The sequence below is a fragment of the Apteryx rowi genome, unplaced genomic scaffold (genome assembly GCF_003343035.1).
Source record: "Apteryx rowi isolate R43461 unplaced genomic scaffold, aptRow1 scaffold_200, whole genome shotgun sequence".
In the NCBI taxonomy this organism is placed as follows: domain Eukaryota; kingdom Metazoa; phylum Chordata; class Aves; order Apterygiformes; family Apterygidae; genus Apteryx; species Apteryx rowi.
In genome coordinates, this window is record NW_020448309.1 from 1,003,000 (window position 1) to 1,023,993 (window position 20,994).

The 20,994-nt window shown below is 39.5% G+C and overlaps 1 protein-coding gene across 1 annotated transcript in view; it reads right to left on the reverse strand.

The window, feature by feature from the left end:
- Positions 1–275: 275 nt before the first annotated feature.
- Positions 276–20,994, reverse strand: part of KDM5B (lysine demethylase 5B) — a 61,093-nt gene continuing 40,374 nt past the window's right edge. Inside the window, exons 18-27 of the mRNA XM_026063764.1 lie at positions 18,869–18,983; positions 15,686–16,041; positions 13,916–14,054; positions 10,860–11,039; positions 9,747–9,905; positions 7,354–7,839; positions 4,324–4,435; positions 2,778–2,932; positions 1,874–2,200; positions 276–1,136 (exon numbers count right to left, since the gene is read on the reverse strand). Of these exons, the coding sequence (XP_025919549.1) occupies positions 999–1,136; positions 1,874–2,200; positions 2,778–2,932; positions 4,324–4,435; positions 7,354–7,839; positions 9,747–9,905; positions 10,860–11,039; positions 13,916–14,054; positions 15,686–16,041; positions 18,869–18,983 (2,167 nt within the window). The 3' untranslated portion in view covers positions 276–998. The remainder of the gene's footprint in view (positions 1,137–1,873; positions 2,201–2,777; positions 2,933–4,323; positions 4,436–7,353; positions 7,840–9,746; positions 9,906–10,859; positions 11,040–13,915; positions 14,055–15,685; positions 16,042–18,868; positions 18,984–20,994) is intronic.

The following is a 20,994-nucleotide window of genomic DNA, read 5'->3' on the forward strand; positions in this document are numbered from 1 at the left end:
ACAGATCTTAGTTTTGACCCGTTATTCACCCAACCTGTAAATAATTTCAATTTTGGAAAAGCTTTGAAAAAGACTTTAAAAAGTACTTTTGGTGTGAGTAAGATTTTGCTCGGCTTTCTCCTCCCAAATCTGAATTTATGAGTAAGGTAAGAAAATATCATGGCTTTGGAATTTAGGGATTTTTTTTTTTTTTTAAAGAGGGATTTCTCTTGAGTAAGAGAATCCATCAATGGTATTAAGATCAATCAAGAGGGAAATGAAACTGCATTTCAAGCTCTCTAAAAACACCAACATTTAATTTTATAACATAACCAGGGGTTTATTCCACAATATAAACTGCAACATTTGATACAAGCTACCCAAAAAAGGAGAAAGCCAAAATACAGCTGTGGCAATTACTTTACAGAGCTTTTTCTGTCTTCTACATCACCGGGCCATCAGTGACACTAGGATCTAACATTTGCTTTCTGTACATCAACCAATGCTAAAAGCAACACGCTGTTCAGAATTGTCATTCCAGTCACTGAAACCAGACATAGAAGTTATTGCTCAGATAAATAAATCTAGTCTACGAAAAAACAAAGTGGAAAAAAACTAAAGTCTCCAAAGAGTTAACAGAGTAAACAGGGATTTCCTCAAAAGAGGATTTATTGGAAAATTCATGGTGCAGGTTTTTTTGCACCTAAACCAAGCTGAATTAAATATGCCGGTAAATCCCAGAGAGGTAATTTAATGCTGTACAATAAAAGGTGCATGTTTCAAATGCCTTCCAAATTGGTGGAAACCCCTGCTAAACAGTCAGCATTTCAAACCTCAACAACCACAAACAGATCAAGGGAAAATACAAAAGTGTCAAAAATTATTTTGAGTTCTGGAAAACGATCCCATGAGGATAGAAGTAGCACCATTTGCAGTCTGGCTCTTAAACCAGCCCCTGTGGTTTTGCGGAGAAACTGATAACCTTCTTTACTCAAGTCCTGAACGTTTTACGGGGAGTTTTATTTCCGATATTGAGAGTCCTTCCCAGTGCAGCTGATGCAGATGTAGTCTTCCTTCTCCGCCATTTCCGGAGAGATGCCCACACACACCTGATGGAACCACTGGTTGCAGCTGCCATCACACTGGACCCAATCCACCTAATTAAGAACAGACACACTGGTGTTCAGAGAGGGGCCAAACAAATAAATGCAGCTTTTATTAGTTATTTTGGTGCTTTTAATCTATTTAAATGAGTAAGTCACGTCCCATTCTACAACTGACTAATGCTGGATATTCACCTTATGCTCACCATCCTCTGGACTCCTGCTACCCAGCTCCTCTAAAGTTGAGAGGAGGGCACACTTCCCTCATTCCTCCTGTTGCTTCCCCACCTATAGCAAGGCTATGGATGGCAACTTCTCTATGATCGTCCCAGTTGTCTGGGGATGTCCTTCTTTTTCATTGTTCAGTACGGAAGGACCTGTGCAAAGCTCCAAGATACTGTGCCTGTCCATACAAAGGTTAGGATCCATAAAGTCTAACTACACCCATGTTTCAAGAGCACAGATGAATATGCTGTCTGCTCACCCCCACCTCCTCCAATTCCATGCAGATGTTTTGATGTCCACCTGCCTTCCCCATTCCCCGCTGAACAGCTGCTCTGGGAGAAGGTGGGAAGGTTAGTTCCTAAACGTGGGCTAACAGTGGCAGACGCTGTCTCTGTGCCTGCCAGAGGGGGCTGAGGCAGGTCATTTTGCTGCACGACCACCTTGGATTTCTGAAGTGCCTCGTGCTCTCTTTGTAAACAGTACTTATATAGTGAAACAATTTTGGTGCAGTTGAGCGTCCTAGATCCCAGCATTCAGTACACCACAGTGGCTTTGCCTCTACTAACCTCATCTCCCTCAGGCTGGAGACAGTTCACAGCAGGGCAGATGGCATCTTCATCCTCAGAGTCCTCCTGCTCAGAGAATGACATATCTGAGGGAAACAAGTGGCTTTCACTGGAACGCTGCATCTCAAAAAGACGCTCCCGCTCTCTCTCCAGTCTGTTATTGCAGAGATCCTTTGAGTGATTCAGTTTCAGTTTCTTCTTTTTTGGTGTTCTCATTTGTTTTACCCTTGCTCTCTTCTCATCACAGAAGCTCTCTCTTTCAAAACGCCTTTTTAATTTTCTCTCCATATAACTAATTCCATCCTTTTTCCCTCGGCAGCACTCGTTCTATTGGAAAGACATTATGGCAAAATCGTAATTATAAGTACAAAACTGTAAGTACACAAGTAACACTCATTATATTCTGTTATTCTTTGGCTTGCCTTCCCCTTCCACATCTCACTCACAATGAAAAGGCAGCAGCATCCTCTGTCAAATATTTTGCACTAATACCTAACTCTAAAAGCCAAGCGTAGGGTCACACTCAAATGACAGAAATTTATAGAATAAAGATTCTCATTTCCTGTCTCTAAGTCTGCTGCGTCTGAGGCAGCTTTCTAGGAAAGCCTCTTATTCACAGGACATGCTTCATCATTCGAATAGGAATGGATGTATTTAAATACAGAGGATGATGACAAAAAGCAGATTCAAGTTGCAGAAACGTATCAGATAAAAAAAAAAAAGATACTCACTAGTTTTGTAACAAATTCTTTAAATTATCAACTTCTTAACCTCTTTTGAACAAGGAAAATTGATTTTCAAGGAAGTACAAACACATGCACAAGCCTATTGTAAAGCTTATGAGTTCAGGCAGAGCATCTACCCCAAAGTGACCTCAATCTCATCGCCATTGCCAGACACTTGCCTTTTCATTTGCTGGGCCAGCTGATGACCTCTCCTCTTTTTGTGGAGCAGGGCTTTGCTTTGTGAATAGGATCTGGTACAGCTCCTGTATTTCAGGCAGAGAAACCTGTAGCAGCTGGGCTTCCATCATCAGCTCATCCAGCTCTGTGCTAATGACTATCATGAGAAAGAGGGAGAGAGAGGAAAAGGAATTCTTCAATGTCAGCATTGATGAGAACTGCACAGATAATGAAAATTCTTCTGTGGTAGCACATAAGAAAAAGCTGTGAAAGACTTTGTTTGATCTGCAAGTGTACAAATTAACTCGTCTGTTCACTCTTCACCGCTCATTTTTAACAGCAAGGTTAAAAGGAAAGATAAAGGCTTGCACAGAAGCAGGTAAACAGCAAAGAAAAGTGATGACCCCCTCACTACTAACAAATGGATGAGTGAACACGCTGTGTGGAATCTGTAAGTGAAGCCAAGAAATGAGAACAGAAGAAGGAGAGCTGAGAGGATGAGTGTTAAAACTGATTTCTGCTGTACAGTCACCACCCACTACTAATATCAAGCTAACAAAGCTTCTGCAATAGGATTTTGAAACAGACAGTCATAGCTACACTAGGTCAAAATCATTGTGTAAATCACAGCTTTTTAACATAGTATTCAGTACAACTCAAACATGGCCTGTAAGCTAAATTTGGTACGAGAAAGCACTGCCTTGTTTAAATCACGACTTTAAACTGAAGTAAATGACTTGTGTAATATTGATATGGACTAAGCAGTCCTGACTCAAAAAACAGGACGGTAAGACTAGACCTAGGTCCTTTGGGCAGCAGCAGTCTGTACCGAGAGGAAAGAAATGATAAATAGGTTCTTACAGTCCTAACATGATACCATTTGTAGCATGTCTCTATTAGTTTGATATACACAAATTCTGAGCTAGGAAGCATGGAAAACCTGCTGCTGAGTAATCTGGACTCCGCCAGCAGCCACAGCAGCTAAGAAAACACTCAAGTCTCTGTGACCCAGACAGTTGTTCCGTAAGCAAAACTTATGTGGACTGGTGTCCGGTGGGTTAGTATCCTGTTGTCTCCAACACTACTTCCCTGTGTTATTCTTCTCCAGCTCCTACAAATTCAATATTTTCTCCCTCCCCTCTCCCATCCATTTTCCTTTCCCATATCTCCTGTTTGGCTCACCACGGTCCAGGGTGTGCTGCGCACGTGGAAAGGGGCCAGCCAATTGCTCTATCTTGGAATGAATAAGTGCTGAATAATTACTGTTTTTCTCTCAGTTGTAGCACTGCTTTGGTATCTCTTATCCTACCTTGCCACATCTTTTCATTACAGATGTAGGAACTTTGAGAAATTTACCCCCTCTGTCAAAACTGGACATTAAGTTCCAAAGCTGCTGAGGGGGTGGAGAAGCAGTCGGACCCACTGCACAGTCACACATCTCCTTTCCTTAGCAGACCCAGCTGAGATTGGAGGACACGTCAGCATCTCCTGCTAACCAGGACAACCCCCCATATCAAAGACAGAAAAATGAAGTGGAAGATTACAAACCATGAAGGGGGATGCAGTGTTGTCCTGTAGAAAAAGAAGAATGTAAATATATGGTTCTGTTATCCCAGTCACGAGGCATGGAGAACGACATAGCTCCAATTGTCTGAGAAACCTAGAAAAAAAAATGCGTTTTTTTTACTCCATATTTCATTTTAAAACATCAAAAGATTGCAACAGAATCAGAACTTGTTTATCATAGAACTGCTTAAACTTTTATTCCTGTAATGCATTCAATCTAATTCACATAAATCCTTCATCCTAAACCTGGAAATAAGCAAAAGGAACTTTATGGCCAAAATTCTTAACTGTGAATTGTGGTTTCCACAGACATCACAAACTAGCCCTTGTGCATGCAGCAGCATTTTCTACCAAAGAAGAACCACCTTGCAGAGTAGACTAGAGACAACACACAGTCACTTAAGGGATAAATTATTGATTTGTGGAAGATCTTCAGCTCTGGAACTGACCCAACGTAGATTCTACAGTTTCCTTCTTTTGTTCTGTACAATGAAGAAGTGATTTCTCACACCAAATGATCTGTCTTGATCTGATGAGACACCAAACTGTTTTGAAGCACATTTCTGTTAGATCAGCATGCACAGAAGACATGCCAATGGCGAAACGTGCATTCACTTGTGCAAAGGCTACTAGTGCAAGATAGCAAATGCCAGTTTTGGACTCAAAAAATATCAGAAAGGCATTTTTGAAACATAAGACAGTCAGATGAATTACTCCAGCTGCAGCATATCTGAATAATGACTGTCATCAGCTACTTGTTTCCACATGCTATCCTTACCTTCTTCCCCCCTGCTAGAAATTATCAGCACCTTCATTCCAATCCACTTCTGTCAAGTGGTTCAGCTAATCTCTTCATCAGGTTAGTCTCTAAATCAGCAGAGCTGAGATGGTGATAATTTCCCTTAGAAGGGAGGGAATGAGTAACTGGAGGTAGACTGCACAGCAGGTAACTGTTTAACCCCAATCTGCTGTACTGAGAAGAGCTCAATCTAAATAAGCTTAGATATAGTAGGTGCCTGTTCTAAGGATGGTCAATGGCAGCTGGTCCTTAACTTGCTGAACTACTTGTAAAAATCTCACTGGATGCCTTTCAAAATATTGTTTATCTCAATACTGCAGAGTCTGGGCCCCTTTCAAGATCTGTCTCTCATCAATTGCTCACAGCTGTTTTTCAACTGATTTTTTCAAACTCAGCTAAATGCTCCACGTCTTCACTTTGCCTAGTGCCAAAGAAGCCCAACTCCAGCGGTTACTGTTACAAGTTTCTCTGGGGGAACGAGAGTATTGGATTACCCTGGATAACAGGAAAAACATGACTGCTACAGGACAGGAGAGCGGTGCTGAGACACCCGATTGACAGGACAAAAAAGAACCCGAGTCCACCCAGACTTAAGTTTTGGCTCAGAGCCTTTATTGAGCTGGCTCCAGCAGGGTATCTCTGAACTGCCCTCGGTATTATTGGCTCCAGGAAGGCTTATTAAATTCAGGCTCAGTAAAGGACCCAGGCTGACTCATGTGGTCATCACTGAGCTTCCCAAGAACTTCTCAACTGGGAAATGTGGTCACAAGGATACTTGAACTAGCTCTGCTACAGTTACCTTGATTTAGCAGGTTTTACTAATTTGAGCTCCAGACCACACAAAATGGTTATACAGCTTTTAGCTCTCAGGAGGTATAGTTGCATTTGTGTGATACCATGCTGAGCTAGTAAAACTGTGCTATCCCTGCATAAAGTAAGGTTTTTTTGTCTCTAGATGAACAGCACAGTTAATTGGCAAAGCGAATAAGCTGCCCAGTTAAGCAGTCAGTTCTCTGTTGTAAGTTATCTATACTCTATTTAGCTTTGAAGCTTATCATTTCTATTTTTGACCCAAACATCAGCTTAAATGTGTAAAATCTTACCCATTTTTTTTTTTTCCAACTACACTAGCTGGTCTAGTAAAAGATACTTTCAAACTTAAATTATCTGAGACATTCTCTTAGGTGCCTAAATATAGTCTTGAATTTATAAAATTAGGCTTGCCTATTTGAAAAATTTGGCCTACACAAGCAGCTTTGTATAGCCAAGTTATCTGAGTACCAAACAGCTACAACACCTTTTCAAGCATCCATGGCACATTTTTTGTTTTAACATAACTGAGCATGAAAACAGAAACACACAGACTATATTTAACAAGGTTGGACTAGCAGAAGTTAGATGTTTCAGTCAAAAAGTGAAAGCCAGGGAGAGCATTTCATTTTGGGGCATTTTATATTCCTTATGCTGCACAGACCTTCTATTTCATATTTCTCCTCCATTTATTATCTCAGGAAATATGTAACCCATTTCCCAACTCCTCTTCCATTTTTGCTGAAAGATCTCTTTTCTTGAAGAAGTTTGAAACTCCCTCAAGATCACACCTAGAACCCCTCCTGTAGCTTAATTCAGAGTAGTATTAGCACAAGATTCAGCTTGAGATTTTTACTATAAGTGAGAAGGAGGAGAAGGAGCAGTAACGGATGAAGGCACCCTGCTAAAAACAATCTTACCTGTGAGCTACGCTTGTAATGCATGAAAATTTTTTTCTGTTACTAGTTCTCAACATTTAAGATTACACTGAAATACTTGTAAGTAAAGAATATAAAGACTAACCGAATATTGAGTGCTCTTAGAAACAATAGCTTCAGCCACTCTGTCATTAGTAGTGTCATGTTAGAACATAGGAACTGGGAAGAGAAGAAGGGAAAATAGGCCCTGTAGGAGTAATTGTTCTCAGAACTCCAGCAGAAAGAGAACACTACGTTATTGTTGGAGGACACACACATCCTGGCTAACTGACAAGGCAGAACCCTAATTCTTTGTTTATGCATCGCTTTACAGATATCATCTGCCTTGCCAGTATTTGTATGCAGATGCTGTATGAATAATTAATTGGCCTAACCAAGACCCCAAAACCAGAGAGGTGTTACAGACTGTTCTTGCTGACCACATACCACCTACAACCAGGAGACACAGAAGTAGCCCAATCTTACCTTATTTGTCTCTGGCAATTGGCCTGCTGTGGCTTGCCATCTGTTGTACAATAATCCTGAGCCAACTTTGTCTTGCATGAGTTTTAGATTCCCTGAATATAACATTTGTTGTGCTCTGTGCTGCCAGTTCACAGTTCTCTCTATCATATACCGTAAAGCATCCCCCTCAGGAAGCCTTACACGAATACGCTGCAAGGAGGCCAGCAACGGTAGGATTTTTTCTAAAGGTGGCTTTTCTGATCGATGACAGTGCGGACAGAGCCACACACGAGGTCCCTGCAAAGTGCTGGGCACTGAAACACAGCTGGTATGAAAGAACCCTCTGCAGAGTTCACACTGTATCATTGGAGCAGCTGGCTCTTTCTGGCATAGACAGACTTTCATTTCTGCGTCCTCTTCATTAGACAGCACCTTTACTTCGTTTGCTGCTCGAAGAGAACGCAACGCTTCCATCTCCTTTAATCGGGCTTCCCCAAGCGTAGCCATCTACAGGGGAGTTCAAAGAAAGGGATGTAATTTCTGGATGATTATTTCTAAAGTAACATTACTCATTAGAAACAGAGTGACCTCCACACAATCACACTCTTAAGATGTGCTAGCAAGTATTGCAGATGTTCAAAAAGTTCATCACCTTTGCATGCCTCCCTTCAAAGCTTTGAATGCTTGGAGTGAAGCAGTTATGAGGATGTACAGTGATCTGACTTCACGATTTCCTTCCATTGTCTCATCAGGCCCAGAGACTCCCTGGCAAAAATAACCTCCTAACTCCCTTCCTCTTTGCTTCACATCCTTCTCATTTTGTACTACAAAAATATTACCTTCATTAAAACACCAAATTTCTGAATTGAGAGCAGATAAGGCTTACAGATACTTCTCCATGAACAAGCCTCTCAAAATATCTAGTGTGATTCTTTTTAATCTTAAAACATATCTTGGCCGTTTTCAGGAATACAAATGCATCTCTCATACCTGTATTACATACAGAGTCCAATGCACATGGTCATACACTGACCTATGTATTTACTCTGGGGTCTGTAAGCACTGAGTAAAATTTAGGTGCGCTCCTGAATGTGTGGTTTCCCCTTTTTACATCTACTCATGTTTGTTTTTCAGGAATCTTTAGTACTGTCCACTATTAAAGATAGCAATATACCTCAGTTTTTAATAAAGGCTATTAACTGCAGCTGCAACTATTAAATTCTCCATGGTTTTATTTTATATATAAAAACAAAAGTATACAGGAGAGTATGCAGGGCAACAGCCATATAAATATACACAAAATGTTTACATCGCACATCATGGCTTTGAAATGCAATGACTAGAGAAAACTATGCTATGCAAAGATTAGACAAATGCATTCGGTGTGGGCAGATATGGGACTTGTACACAGCATACTAGAATATTTTATGAGCAAGGCTATTAAGCATTGCCGCTATAATGTTTGGTTGTAAAAAGTATACAAACCATCCAGAAAAACTCCACTATAAATAAGATTCTTGTCTCCCTCATGTCAGAAGCAAAATCTGACACAGTAAAATATATTTTCCTGGTTGAAGTCCACATGAATATTTTTCTCTTTCAACACCCCAACTATCAATAAGAGTTTATCTAGTCAAAGTGAAGGAGGATGTATGATTCCAAGGACCCATTCTCCTCTTCTAGCTTTCCTAGGTTCTCTGTCTATTAATCTGGATTTACAAAGAAAAGAGGCCAAAAATTAAGAACTTAACATATGGGTTTCAAGTAGCTGCCCTAAGTCAGAATTGAAATGTCCCACATATAAACGAATAATTATACTCAAACCCTACAAAGCTACTCTACTGCTGTCCCACAGACCTTCTCATGGGACATTGTTTAATCTGACCATGGTGGAAGCTGTGAACTCAGTCTTTTGGGCTGAAGCACATTACTATCAAACAGTGACCAAGTTAGCTCCATGCAGAACTAGTGTTTTGCTGACTTCATAATGTATGAGATTTTCTTATTTATGGTGTTTGTTTTAATTACAAATGGCACTGGGTTATCATGCTCTGTGAAAGGATCAGACTTGGGAAAATGCTGTCTTTACTAAGGTTTTAGCATGGAGAGGGAAAATACTGTCTCTCAATTTTTGACTTTCCTGTGCTTTGTTAGGTTATGGGTATGGCCTTGCAAACTGTAAGGCTACTGTATGCACAAAGACAACGCAGAATTTTTCCACTAAGTGCAGTTTGGAGAAGTCATAAAAAAGGACAGAAAAGCACAGCTGTAGAAGTCCTTCTGAAGAAAAGCAGAGCAAGAAGAGCAGAAGGTAACACTCCCACACAAGAGAGGCAAACACAACCAATGATCTGAAAGGAGAACAACTTAAAAGAAACTCCAGTTCAAAAAACAAACAAACTTAAATCACATACCGCTGATGCAGTATCTTTGCTCTCAGAAAGAGCTCTTTCCAAGTCACTCAGACTCTCTAGCTTAGTGCTTTTCTTCTTTCCACTTGGCACTGGCTCCTTTAACTTCTTCTGCTTTCTTTTAAGATTCAACATGCCAATATCACACCGGGGACACAACACCTAACGGACAGAAAAAGCAGTACTGTCTGCAACATTTTTAATTGCATTCATCCTGCCCTAACGCAGCCACACATGACTGTTTAGAACAGGGATTCCTGCAGTTTTTCCCATCAAAGATTTTGGGGGTGGGGTGGGTGGAGGAGGTTATCTGGAAAAGAAGGAGAGCTGGAAGATCAAAAATCCAACTTCACGAAGTGGAAAAGGCTGCAACCACCTGCACGTTTCGTGTAGACTGCTGGTATATACAGAGACTGCTGATGCATTGAATAGCCTCCACTCTATTTAAGCTGCAAGCCTTGGGAAACAGTATAGGATTCCACAGGCTGCATTACATTCCCCAGTCTCTCCTGAGGGAGAAAACTAGGCTTGAGGGGAGGGGAGGAAAAAAAAAAAAAAAGGGAAAAAAAGTTCAGCACAGGCTAGAAAGCGTCAATTGCTGAAAAACTGCAGGTGTTGACATACATGCAGCAACAGATTTAGAGGGCCAGCTACAGCAGCTACAGTCTCACCCTTATCACAGCCCAGCCATAAGACCTTGCTGTCACCACAGCTGATGTGGATGAATCGGATACGAACCCACACTTGAGCTGCTGCAGTCTAAAGCCCGATGCACTACAGTAAATTCAGTGACACAAACATGTCAATATTCCTGCGTTCATATCGAAAATGTCAGACTGTGGCACACAATTCTCTCTTATTAGCCAGTGATTATGGAAAAAATAGAAAGTGTAGTTAAATCTTAACCATTTAAAAAGTTCAAAATAAACATTAAAAGCATAGATCAATCTAATAAAAATGAAATTACTTTAAGACAAGTAATATGATCATAAAATATTTTGCAAATATATTTAATATTTTATGTCAAATTACAGCTCTTTCATGTATTAATACCCACAGCTCTGATGTGTTTTTGCCATGATATGAAAGGTGATCTACAGAGCCAAGATCTCTTACCTCCAGAAGAGAGTAAGGGGAGTTCTCATACAGAAACGTATTAGCTGCACATTCCTTCCACGCTTTAACTTCCGACACCAAGGACTCAAGCCTTGGTAAGTAGTCCAGATGCACTGGAATAGATCGGCCTCTTGTGACAAGTTCCACTAGCGTGTCTAGTACAGGTACACGTCCTCCAACCTGCCAGATTACAAATTAAGAGATGCTTCATGTATACAAGACACACTATCTCTGTGAATCACATTAACTCATTTAAATTAACAGAAGGTAGAGCTTGTAAAAATGAAGTTTACTTGAACACTTCAGTCACTTTGATACCCATTCTTTCGACACTCGAGCTTTTCATGCTCCAATCATTAAGTACACAGACAAAACTAATAAAAGAATTAAAAAGAAAACACTTACCAAATGACAGTTAAAAAAAAAAATTGCCAACAATATACCAAATCCGAATCTAACAATCGCCACAGTGCAAAACCAAATTAATTTTGAAATACACGCAGAAGGCAAAGCTAACCCAGTCCCTGGCAAACCAAGAGTGAAAAGTATCCAAGGTGCCCCTTAGAAGGAACCTCTGTTCATTTAAAATGACATGGTTATGAGAAGTCCAGCAGTAATGTAGGACTGAGAGGTAATTTCTAAAACAGGTAGTGATTTGGGACTGAAGTTAAGAATTATTCATCCAGAACAACCTCAAAATCACTAGCAGCAAAACTCAAAAGCACACATACTAAGAACTTCCAAGAAGTCACGATGACTTCAGGCATTTACTAAAATCTTCACAGAACTGAAGCAAAGATACTTGGTACATACAGACACATTTTTCCGTATTCAGTAGGCAGGACATCAGAAACCAAAATAAGGAATCAGTGAAGGCCAAGAACAATTCACTTAAGCCCTCTCAAGAAAACCCTCAAACAAAAGTTAGTATTACATGGATTTTGTTCCTTCAAAATTTTAAAAGCTAGGACATCTAAAATTTCTTTCAGTCAAGAAGTTCGCATTTAAAAGGGTTTTTTTTTTTTTGTTTGTTTGTTTTTTTTGTTTTTTTTACTAAAAGTCCAATGCAAGAACCCCAGGAGAGGTCAGATTGACCTGAAAATGTCAGTAAATCAGGTCAGAGTTGACTTTATGGAGAAAATATGAGAACAACTAATATGAAAATAATAGTCAACTTACGCCAGAATTTTCAGGCAGGGCCGTCACAGTCCCACCCTTTCCTGATTTGTGCAGTCCCACTGGTCCCTTGCACCAGTTCTTGCGAGCCTGAGCAGTGAAGCACTTCAAAGAGGCTATCTAGCCTACAATTACTCACTTGGGCTGGACCTAGCACGGTGTCTGACCACATGGACAGTACTGCTAACATATCAGAGGAAATAGGCAGCAAGAAGAGAGGAGAGTTAAGCTACCCCTGAGCTGCAGAATAAGCAAAGAACCTAAAAATGCAAGAAAGGAAATTGGATTCACAAAGAAAACTCTCCAGAAAAAAGGGAGAATTGCCAGAAGCCAAGGTGAAAAGAATCTTTTTAAAAAAAAAACAAAGCTGTTTAAAAGTTGTGTTCTCTCTCTGCCATCAGCGTTCAGCTCGTTTGAAGACATATTTCAGAATGCAAACATGGAAATCATATGAGATTGGAAGAAACCTCAAAAAATGGAAGGGGAGAAGAGGGAAGAAGAGGAGGAATGCAAGTAATTTCCACCTCACATTTCTGACCTAACTACTACAAAATTACAGATTTTGTAGCAAGTATTTTAATCTATCAAATCAAAGGCCAACCATACAGCAAGAGAACAAGGGACAGCCTTGATAGTGATCATCCTTAATATTTCATTAGTGATCTTGGCAACAAAGAAAAAAGAACTGATTCTAATGTAGTACAGCAATGAAACAAACTTGGCAGATGCTGTTAATACAGAGGACAATCGGGTATTATACAAGAACAACCAAATCCATTAGGACTGGAGCAACAGAAACAGTATTTTCTCTATAAATCAGGAACTCATCAAAAATAAAAAAATAAAAAAAAAGAGGGGGAGGGAGGTGGGAGATGGGGGGAAGGGGACAAATGAAACACAGCCTCTTAAAAACAGGATATCTGAAATATCACTATGATGCAGCTGTGGAAACAGCAAATCAATTCTAAGGCACCTCAGAAGAGGTGTTTTAACTATGTTTATGTCAGGTCGTGGTGAGACCTCACTTGCAGTACAGCAGAGCATGGCTTTGGCCAGGCTCCAGAAAGGTGCATTCAAAACTGGAGAAAATGCAAGGACACTGCACTTGTCTGCTCAGGAAAAAGAAGGTCTATTTTTTGAGAAGATCCTGGAAGAAAACAGTTTGTTTAGCCAAGCAAATGCTGACTGAGAGAAGATACTGTCTGTGATTTTTAAATACCTTAGGGGATTTGTTTATTCCTGAGTCAACAAGGAGAACTTTTGATTGTGTCATCTGCTCTATGCTGTATGTAATAGGAGTGCAGTAAGATGATGATCATCTTTTACAATATAGTTGTTCTTTAGCTTGCTAATATCATTAAAAAAAAACCACTGTCTGAAAATAAGAAACATTCCTTTAAGTTAGGACAGTTGTTGAATAGTCTTAACAAAATGACTTTTACCAGCATGAAAAACATTTAACCTTATTTAACAAGAAATTGATCTTTAGAAGAATTCTACAAAGATAGTACTTTTTTTACATAAAAGTATGATCAACAAGTAATATGATCATTGTTACTAGTGACTCTGCAAAACTTACCTTAAGGTAAAGTTCTGTAATATTGTATGTTTTAAACTTAAGATTTGTTAATAGCTCCTTTATAGATTTGTTGCAATCACTTAACTGCAGAGGTGAAGCAATATAAATCAGGCCCAGAAACAGAAGTAAAAATAATAGCATTCTTCGGAGTGTAACTGCCCCATGCCTAAGGCAACAGTTGTTACAGATTAAGCATCCTCAATTCAGTAGGATACTGAAGCACTAAGTGCAACACGACAGAGTGTTAATTTGACAGTCGTTAGTATCACTCACTGAAAACTAAGCAGTGTATTTTACCTACCTGCAATGCTTCTACTTCTTGCAACCAATCTTTGGCCTTCTGTACCGCGTCTTTCAGTGCAACACCATTTGGGAGATAGGCTGGAATCTCCTCCATCTCTCTCACTGCTGCCACGAGACTGCTCAGCGACTGCCGTGGTCTATGTAAATAAAATATTTCAGAATTTAAAACGCTGCTATCCACTTGGGAGTTCTTTCACTAATTTGGCTTCTTAAAATCAAAAGGCAACACCAAATGCAGATGTTCTATCCAGTACTAGAGATGCTTACTGTAGAACTACTGCATGAATAATGCAGCTATGGTTTTTAGAAATGTGTATTTGCTTGCAAAGACTCTTAATAAAAATGCTAAAAACATTAAGAAAACCGTTATACTTTTCTACACAACACTTTTTTTGTTTGTTTTTGATAAAATAAAATGCAAATTCAACAGAATGAGTGAGACTAAACATGGCCTGGCAGGATGTATTATTTCTAAATATTTACAAATTTGGGCTTAAGGGAGATTTAACATTCACTGACTTTTGAATGGAGTTCTCTGATAGTCCCTTGAATTCTCAAAAGCACACTGAACCCCCAAATGGTATCAGCTAAGAGACTCTACACTAGAAAGTTAAAAAGGAGGAGGTGGCTTTTCTGCATTTTACAATTTCATTCTGATGTTTTAAAAAGATACAAAGTCAACTGCATCTGTATTTTGGAGTGGGAGGGTAAACCCAAGCTTATTTCAGTTTTATGCTTTATGAAGTTATTATTTTAAAATAGCATGGCTGTTATTAATGGGTAAGAAATGCTCAGATGCTTTCATAATTATGAGGCTGAAAAAAAAGTTAGGAAGATTGAGGGAAGACACTTCATATACAAGTTTGCGCCACCTTTCTAAATTTTAAGTAGACTGTATTCCCCCCCTTTCTTAGTTTTTAAATCAGAAGGTCAAACCAACAAACTTTTTCTGAGTAAGGATGTATTTGGCTTGTTTCCTTTCTCCCTGCACAAACTGACCTGGACAAATCTCCTCAATGTTAGAAAAAGTCCATAAAATAATGGTATATAGCTGTGTGGCCTCCACCTGGACATGCATACCGCTGTCTGACACTGGGGGAATGAAGAAGGTGGAAAGGAAGGAAGAGGTATCTTTCCCTTGTAGCAAAAGGAGGACTTGCACAATGATACTGGAGCACCACAAGCACTGCAAGCCAACACTGATGTTTAAAGAAGCAGTCTTGCTTTCCCTCAGTCTCTCATTCCCCAACCATCCCGCTCCCTTCAAGATGGCACAAATATTTGCCTTCACATGGTGGACTGGATCAACAAAAGGGAACCCCTTCAGCAGTATTTCCATCTTAAAACAGTTCAGGGAACTACTGTGAAAGGGCATGTTCCTGGGGGAATGTTATTGATATCAAATAGTTTAAACTGATATCTCAGCTTTCTTACACTCTTAAGCATCGTTTGACATACTGGGACTATATACATCATTTGCTGCTTTTATCTTTTTTTTTTTAACCTATTATTAAAAAAGAATTACTTTTATTATTTTTTAACCTCTCCCTCTCTTCCTTTTTCCCCCCTCTTGAACAAAATACAAACAGCATGGTCGTCTAACACTAAGAATTTTCATGCAATACTACCTGTAATTGGATCAGTGATATTTTGTGTACCATACACCACCAAATGAAGAAAAAGTAGGAGGTCACAGGTGAATATAATGTATCAATGGCTTGTTTTAGGTTGCCAAATGTAAGATGTAGCACTAAGATTTAGCTTTTACCTGGCCTTTATCAGATTTCTGGCTTTGTCATCCCAGTGTTCAGATACAGTAAGGAGTTCTTGTAGCTTTGCCATTGCTTTCTCAACTGCTGGGTAGGGAGCCAATCCAACACCTGAATCTATAAGGCGTCTCATATCATCTAGAGTAAGGGAGTTTTGGTCTGAAGAAGCCAGCTGCACATCCTCTAGCCAGCGTGCCTGTTCCAGACGTATCCGCAGTTCAGCAAGTTGGGGAAGATCAACATCAAAGTCAAAGCTGACATCTAACAGCTCCTGAAGTTCTGCAGCGCTAGGCATTTCTTCAGAGAGGAGTTTTTGGCTATGTTGTTGGAAAGCTTCCACACGATCAAGAAGATCCTGAAATAAACAAATGCAACAATAAAACAGAAGAAGAAAACCAACTGCCAAATCTCTTAAACTTCTAAACATTACTAGTAAGCTTCCTGGCAAACACCATGTTGCAATGCATACAATGTGAAAGTCAAATTATTATGAAATTTAAAACATTTAAATAGTGTATCGTCAACATAAAGCAAATATTCAAACAAGAATTCAGAGAAGTTCAGTTCTAGTCAGTGTAAGAAAAAAATGCTGCTGTAATGGTTTTTAGTTTACTCTGTACAAGTTGAGATGAAAAGATAATTAGATCACTTGTCTGGCTCCCAGCCATTCAATTTTCCCCCCAGTTCTCCCCCTCAGCTCAAACATTTTCTCAACCCCCTTGTCCACCTGGCTTCTCAAGTCCAACCTGTTGCAGCACTGCAGGATGCCAGAAACACTACTATTTTCCTGTAGTATCCCATGCTCTCACTTGACTCTCCCACAGGGGTAGAGAACAGACAAAAAAGGACACCCTGCTAGGGTGAGGCATTCAAATTCACTAAACTCAATACACTGAATGGTAGTGAAGAATACGTGAAATTACAGAATAATTCTGGTTGGAAGAATCATGTGGATGAGCTAAGAGCAGGGCCAATTTCAGACTTGTATCAGGTTCCTCAGGACTCAGTTCATTGAGTCTGGAAAACCTCCAAGGATAGCGATTCCTCAGCCTCTCTGGGTCTCTGCTTCAGTGTTTGAACATCCATGTTGCAAATAATTTTTTTTTTTTTATATCCAGCTGGAATTTCCCTCACTACAACTTCGATCACTGCCTCTTGTTCTTTCATTGTGCGCCTCCAGGAGGAGTCTAACTCCACCTTTCTTAAAACATCCCTTTCGGTGGGTGAAATCAGCAAACAGAATCACCCTCATGCCCTCAGCCCTCTCTCTCCTCTCCATGCTGAAAAAACCCAGCTTCCTCAGCATCTCCTCATACATAATGTCATCCACTGGCTCGAGAATCCACAGTACAAGATAACCCCACTCAAAACTCCTTTGAAACCAAAGAGAGATGTCAAACTCAGAAGAATTAAAAAAAGATCTACAGGAAAATTAAATGTTCCATCAGTATTGTTTTCTGGCCTTATTTTGAAATGGTTAAGGGAGAAAGCTGAACAAGATCACTGAAAAAATGACACTGAAGAATGCTGGGAAGGGCCTGAAGCTGCTGTGGCTCATTTCTGAAGAGGGACTGCTGCATTGTTGAGGTTTTTGAGCTGGAACACACAGTTCCAGTAAGCCAAGGACCAAGTTTTACTCTTTCAGACAGTGCAACACCTTATCTCTCTCCATATGTTCAACAGCTAATTACTCCCAAAAGGTAAATCTGTGGCTGTTTGCACTTCACCAAGGATGCTGGACAATTAGCCTGAGTAATCTCACTGGCAAGGTTGGAATTATTATTAATCTAACTCTCATGCCCAATGCTTCTTGTACCGCCCAAAATGCCACTTTAACAGCAAGCTCTTCTTTCACAGCTCTTGGTATTTTGCCAGTGAGGGTGTTTGCTGGTAGGCAATCTCACCCATAATGGAAATAAAGCCTTTTCAGAGAGATATTAAATGATGAACCAATCTCCAGTAACTGTTGGTCATTTATGTTAGCAGCTTAATTTATACGACTATGTATAATTTAGGATTGTTGAGAATGATATAAAAGAATAGCCTGACCATATGTCTTTGATATTTCCCTGTTCAAGAATGCCAGACAGATAAGAAGAACTGTTTGCCTGTCTGGCATTTCTGAACTTCCACCTTTTAAACAGTTAGATAACTTCACAGACTTACAATGCTATAAACAAATAATTATAAATAGCATTATAGAGAATCTGAATCATGTGTTCTAAACTTGCTAGAGCTTCAAGAACCATAAAGCTGGGGTGAACTGGTTCTCCAGACTTTTATTACTATTCAAACTAGTATCTACATGATACCATCTGGTCCCTCAGCTTTGTGTCTATGGACACTGAGGAGATGGTTGCAGGAGTGCCACTGCACTTCTTGGGTTTTAAGAGTCTCAAATACGTAAAGACATTCTTCTTTAAGACAGGAGTTGCAGCTACCCAGAAGTTACGTTCCTCTTCTTCAACTATCCCTCAGTGGGATATACAACACTTTGGCAAGCTCTGAAATCAAATCCTGAAATACTTTCAACTTGTTTGAGAATTGATCCAACTGGCAAGTAGATGGTGAATAAACATCACTAGTTGATGGTCATGGGAAGACATCTCCAGTGAGCTTGCACAACTTCAGCAGCAGATGCACTGCTAGAACAGGCATTTAAGTTGCTTGGGTTAGTAGCTTTGGCAAGGGTTCCCTGTATTGTTTCCTGGACTGTGGGTTGATACCACAAGGAGTAAATCTACTTAAAAGACTACGAGAAAGCTGACAATAGATTAAATCAACAGAGAAGGAAAGTGATATAAATGACAGAACTGTCACTCAGAGCATTATTGAATTTCAAATAGTCTCAGACAGAACTGACTTCGCTCTTAAAAGGAGACTAGTTAACTAACCCCAAACTTTTGATCTATAGTTACCCAGGTCATTCTGCTATTTCTTTTGCATTACTTTGTACAATCCTAACATTTTAACTCCCCCATGTAGTGCAAAATCTACTGACAACAAACACCAGTGGGTCAGAGACCTCAGTTCTTTAGTAACTCATGAGTACAAGTTACCCAGGCCTGTTAATTTAAAAGTATTTATTCTTGGAGCAAATAGTATGATAGCAGATTAATGAAGTCTAAATACATCACTATGACACATGCTCAAATTTGTTCCCCTAGAATTTTCCCAGTTACCTTCAGTAATGGTGTCTGACTGAGGACACAGGGTAGAGCATACAGCTGTCTTACAAACAACCGCAGCTCATTCACAGTCAGCTGATTTTGAGATTTTCCTCCTCCAGAGCGGTACCTGCAATTACACACAATTCAGCTTCGCTGGGTGTCACTAAAACAAAATCTAAACTTCTCAAAAATCTGCTTATGATTTCTTGTAACTCAAACTTTACTCAGAGATAATACAATATTTGAAAGTATCCAAGCGGCCTAGGGCTTACGCAGACAGCAAAACTGAGTTAGCTATAGCAGAATAAATTATTGTTGAAAAAACTTTCATATTAAATAATACTCTTGCAACTACTCAGCTTTGGAAGCACACTAGTTATTACGGAATAAAATCAGGCTTTTTTTTCCAGAACACACAGCAACTGTAGACAAATTATTCAGTTATGTTGCAATAGCTATTGTAGTCAGTCTCTCCCCATGCCCATAGCAAAAGAGAACAAATCCCAATTTTGAATGGGATTTATACTCACAGGTCATGTAGGCACTTCTGAAAAATCCTCCCTATGCTGCAGTCATCATTTTCATTTTTATCTAAAAGCTTCATATAAAACGAGTGGCTTATAAGTGTTACCAAACTGGCTAATACTAAAAACCTCTCTAAACTCAAGCCAATATTAACTGGTCTGAGTACCCTGAACAGAAAAGGAAAGAAACCTCTTACAGTGCTGGCTTCAATTTAATCCACAACATGTCATTTAAATAAAAGAGGAAAACAACATCCCAGCAGGATATGCCAGCATGACTGGAATGCAAACACTATAAAGCAAGTATTAATTTTATCATTCTGTGTTAAAAATAGGTATATTTAAGGGACATGCATATAAAAATCACATTGGGAGTTTCAAAATCCATAGTAAGCTGAATAACAGGCATTAAAATGAATTCAAAGTCCCAGGTACAATATAGGCTGTTTTAAGGTCTAAGCGTTCTACTACTATTTGTGGAAGTTCTGCAGTAGCTTCCACAAAACGACAAAAGCTTATAAAAAATTTATATATGCATGTGTGTAAATATATGTATAAGTATAAATAAAACGCAAAACTAAACTGCAAAGCTGACTGTCACAGGATGTTTTTGATAACAAGGGAATACATGATTTTAAAAAGGCATTCAAGGAGAGCCCAAGTCTATCCAGGTTATTAAGCACAAAGATGTACTAGCTCTCTAAACTCTTGAGACTCTAAGAAGCAGCAAAGGTACCGTGCAGCCTGGAGGAGGCGAGAGAGGGATAGTGAGAGCATCACTTTTTACTTGCTCCCACCGTCATACTTTCCCCTCCCAATATCAACTATGTGCTAACCTCAGACAGGAAGGAGGGCGATGCTGTCCCCTTGGCCCAATTCAGAGGACTGTTCACAGAACAACCTTCAAAACAGTATCTACTGCTTAATCACCCATCATCGTAAGAATTAAAGCAAATAGGGAAGTACAGCCCATCTGCATTTCTTCAGGTATTTCAGATAAAGAAGAAGGTGAGCAAGAGTCATAGGATTTGCTCTCAGAGAATATTTGTCATATCATGGTCTGTCTCTCTCCAAGAACTGTTGTGATTACTATATAGGAGATGCCTGAAAAGCACTGGCTACATGATTAATAGGGATAAGATTTCCAGTTAAGTTTACTATATGATTCTCCCAAACCAAGGACCAGAAGAGTACACTCAGTCCATACAAAAGAACGTCAAAAATATGAACCAAACTTTAGGTAGGATCAACAATCCTCCATAATCAATACACAACAGTCAGTGTGATGGAGGCTGCCTGAAGTCCTGCAGGTATGTGACTTCATGCATATGAAACTGCATTTGATATTACATCTGTTTAGATTTTAAGCAAATTAGTCTCTCTTTTGTATCTTCCCACATAGGCTACCAACACCACCTTCCCCAGTCTTTTAGGAAAAAAAAAAAAAATCCATCAAACAACATTGGATTTTAAAACTTGCAATTTCGAAGACATGCAGCTGGACTTGTCCCAGGAATAGGGCACAAAAAGATCAAGGGAAAAATGGACTGGCTATGATGAAACACTTCTAGAGCAAATCAGAAATGTAATCCAAGCACTGTCTTGATTCTGTGT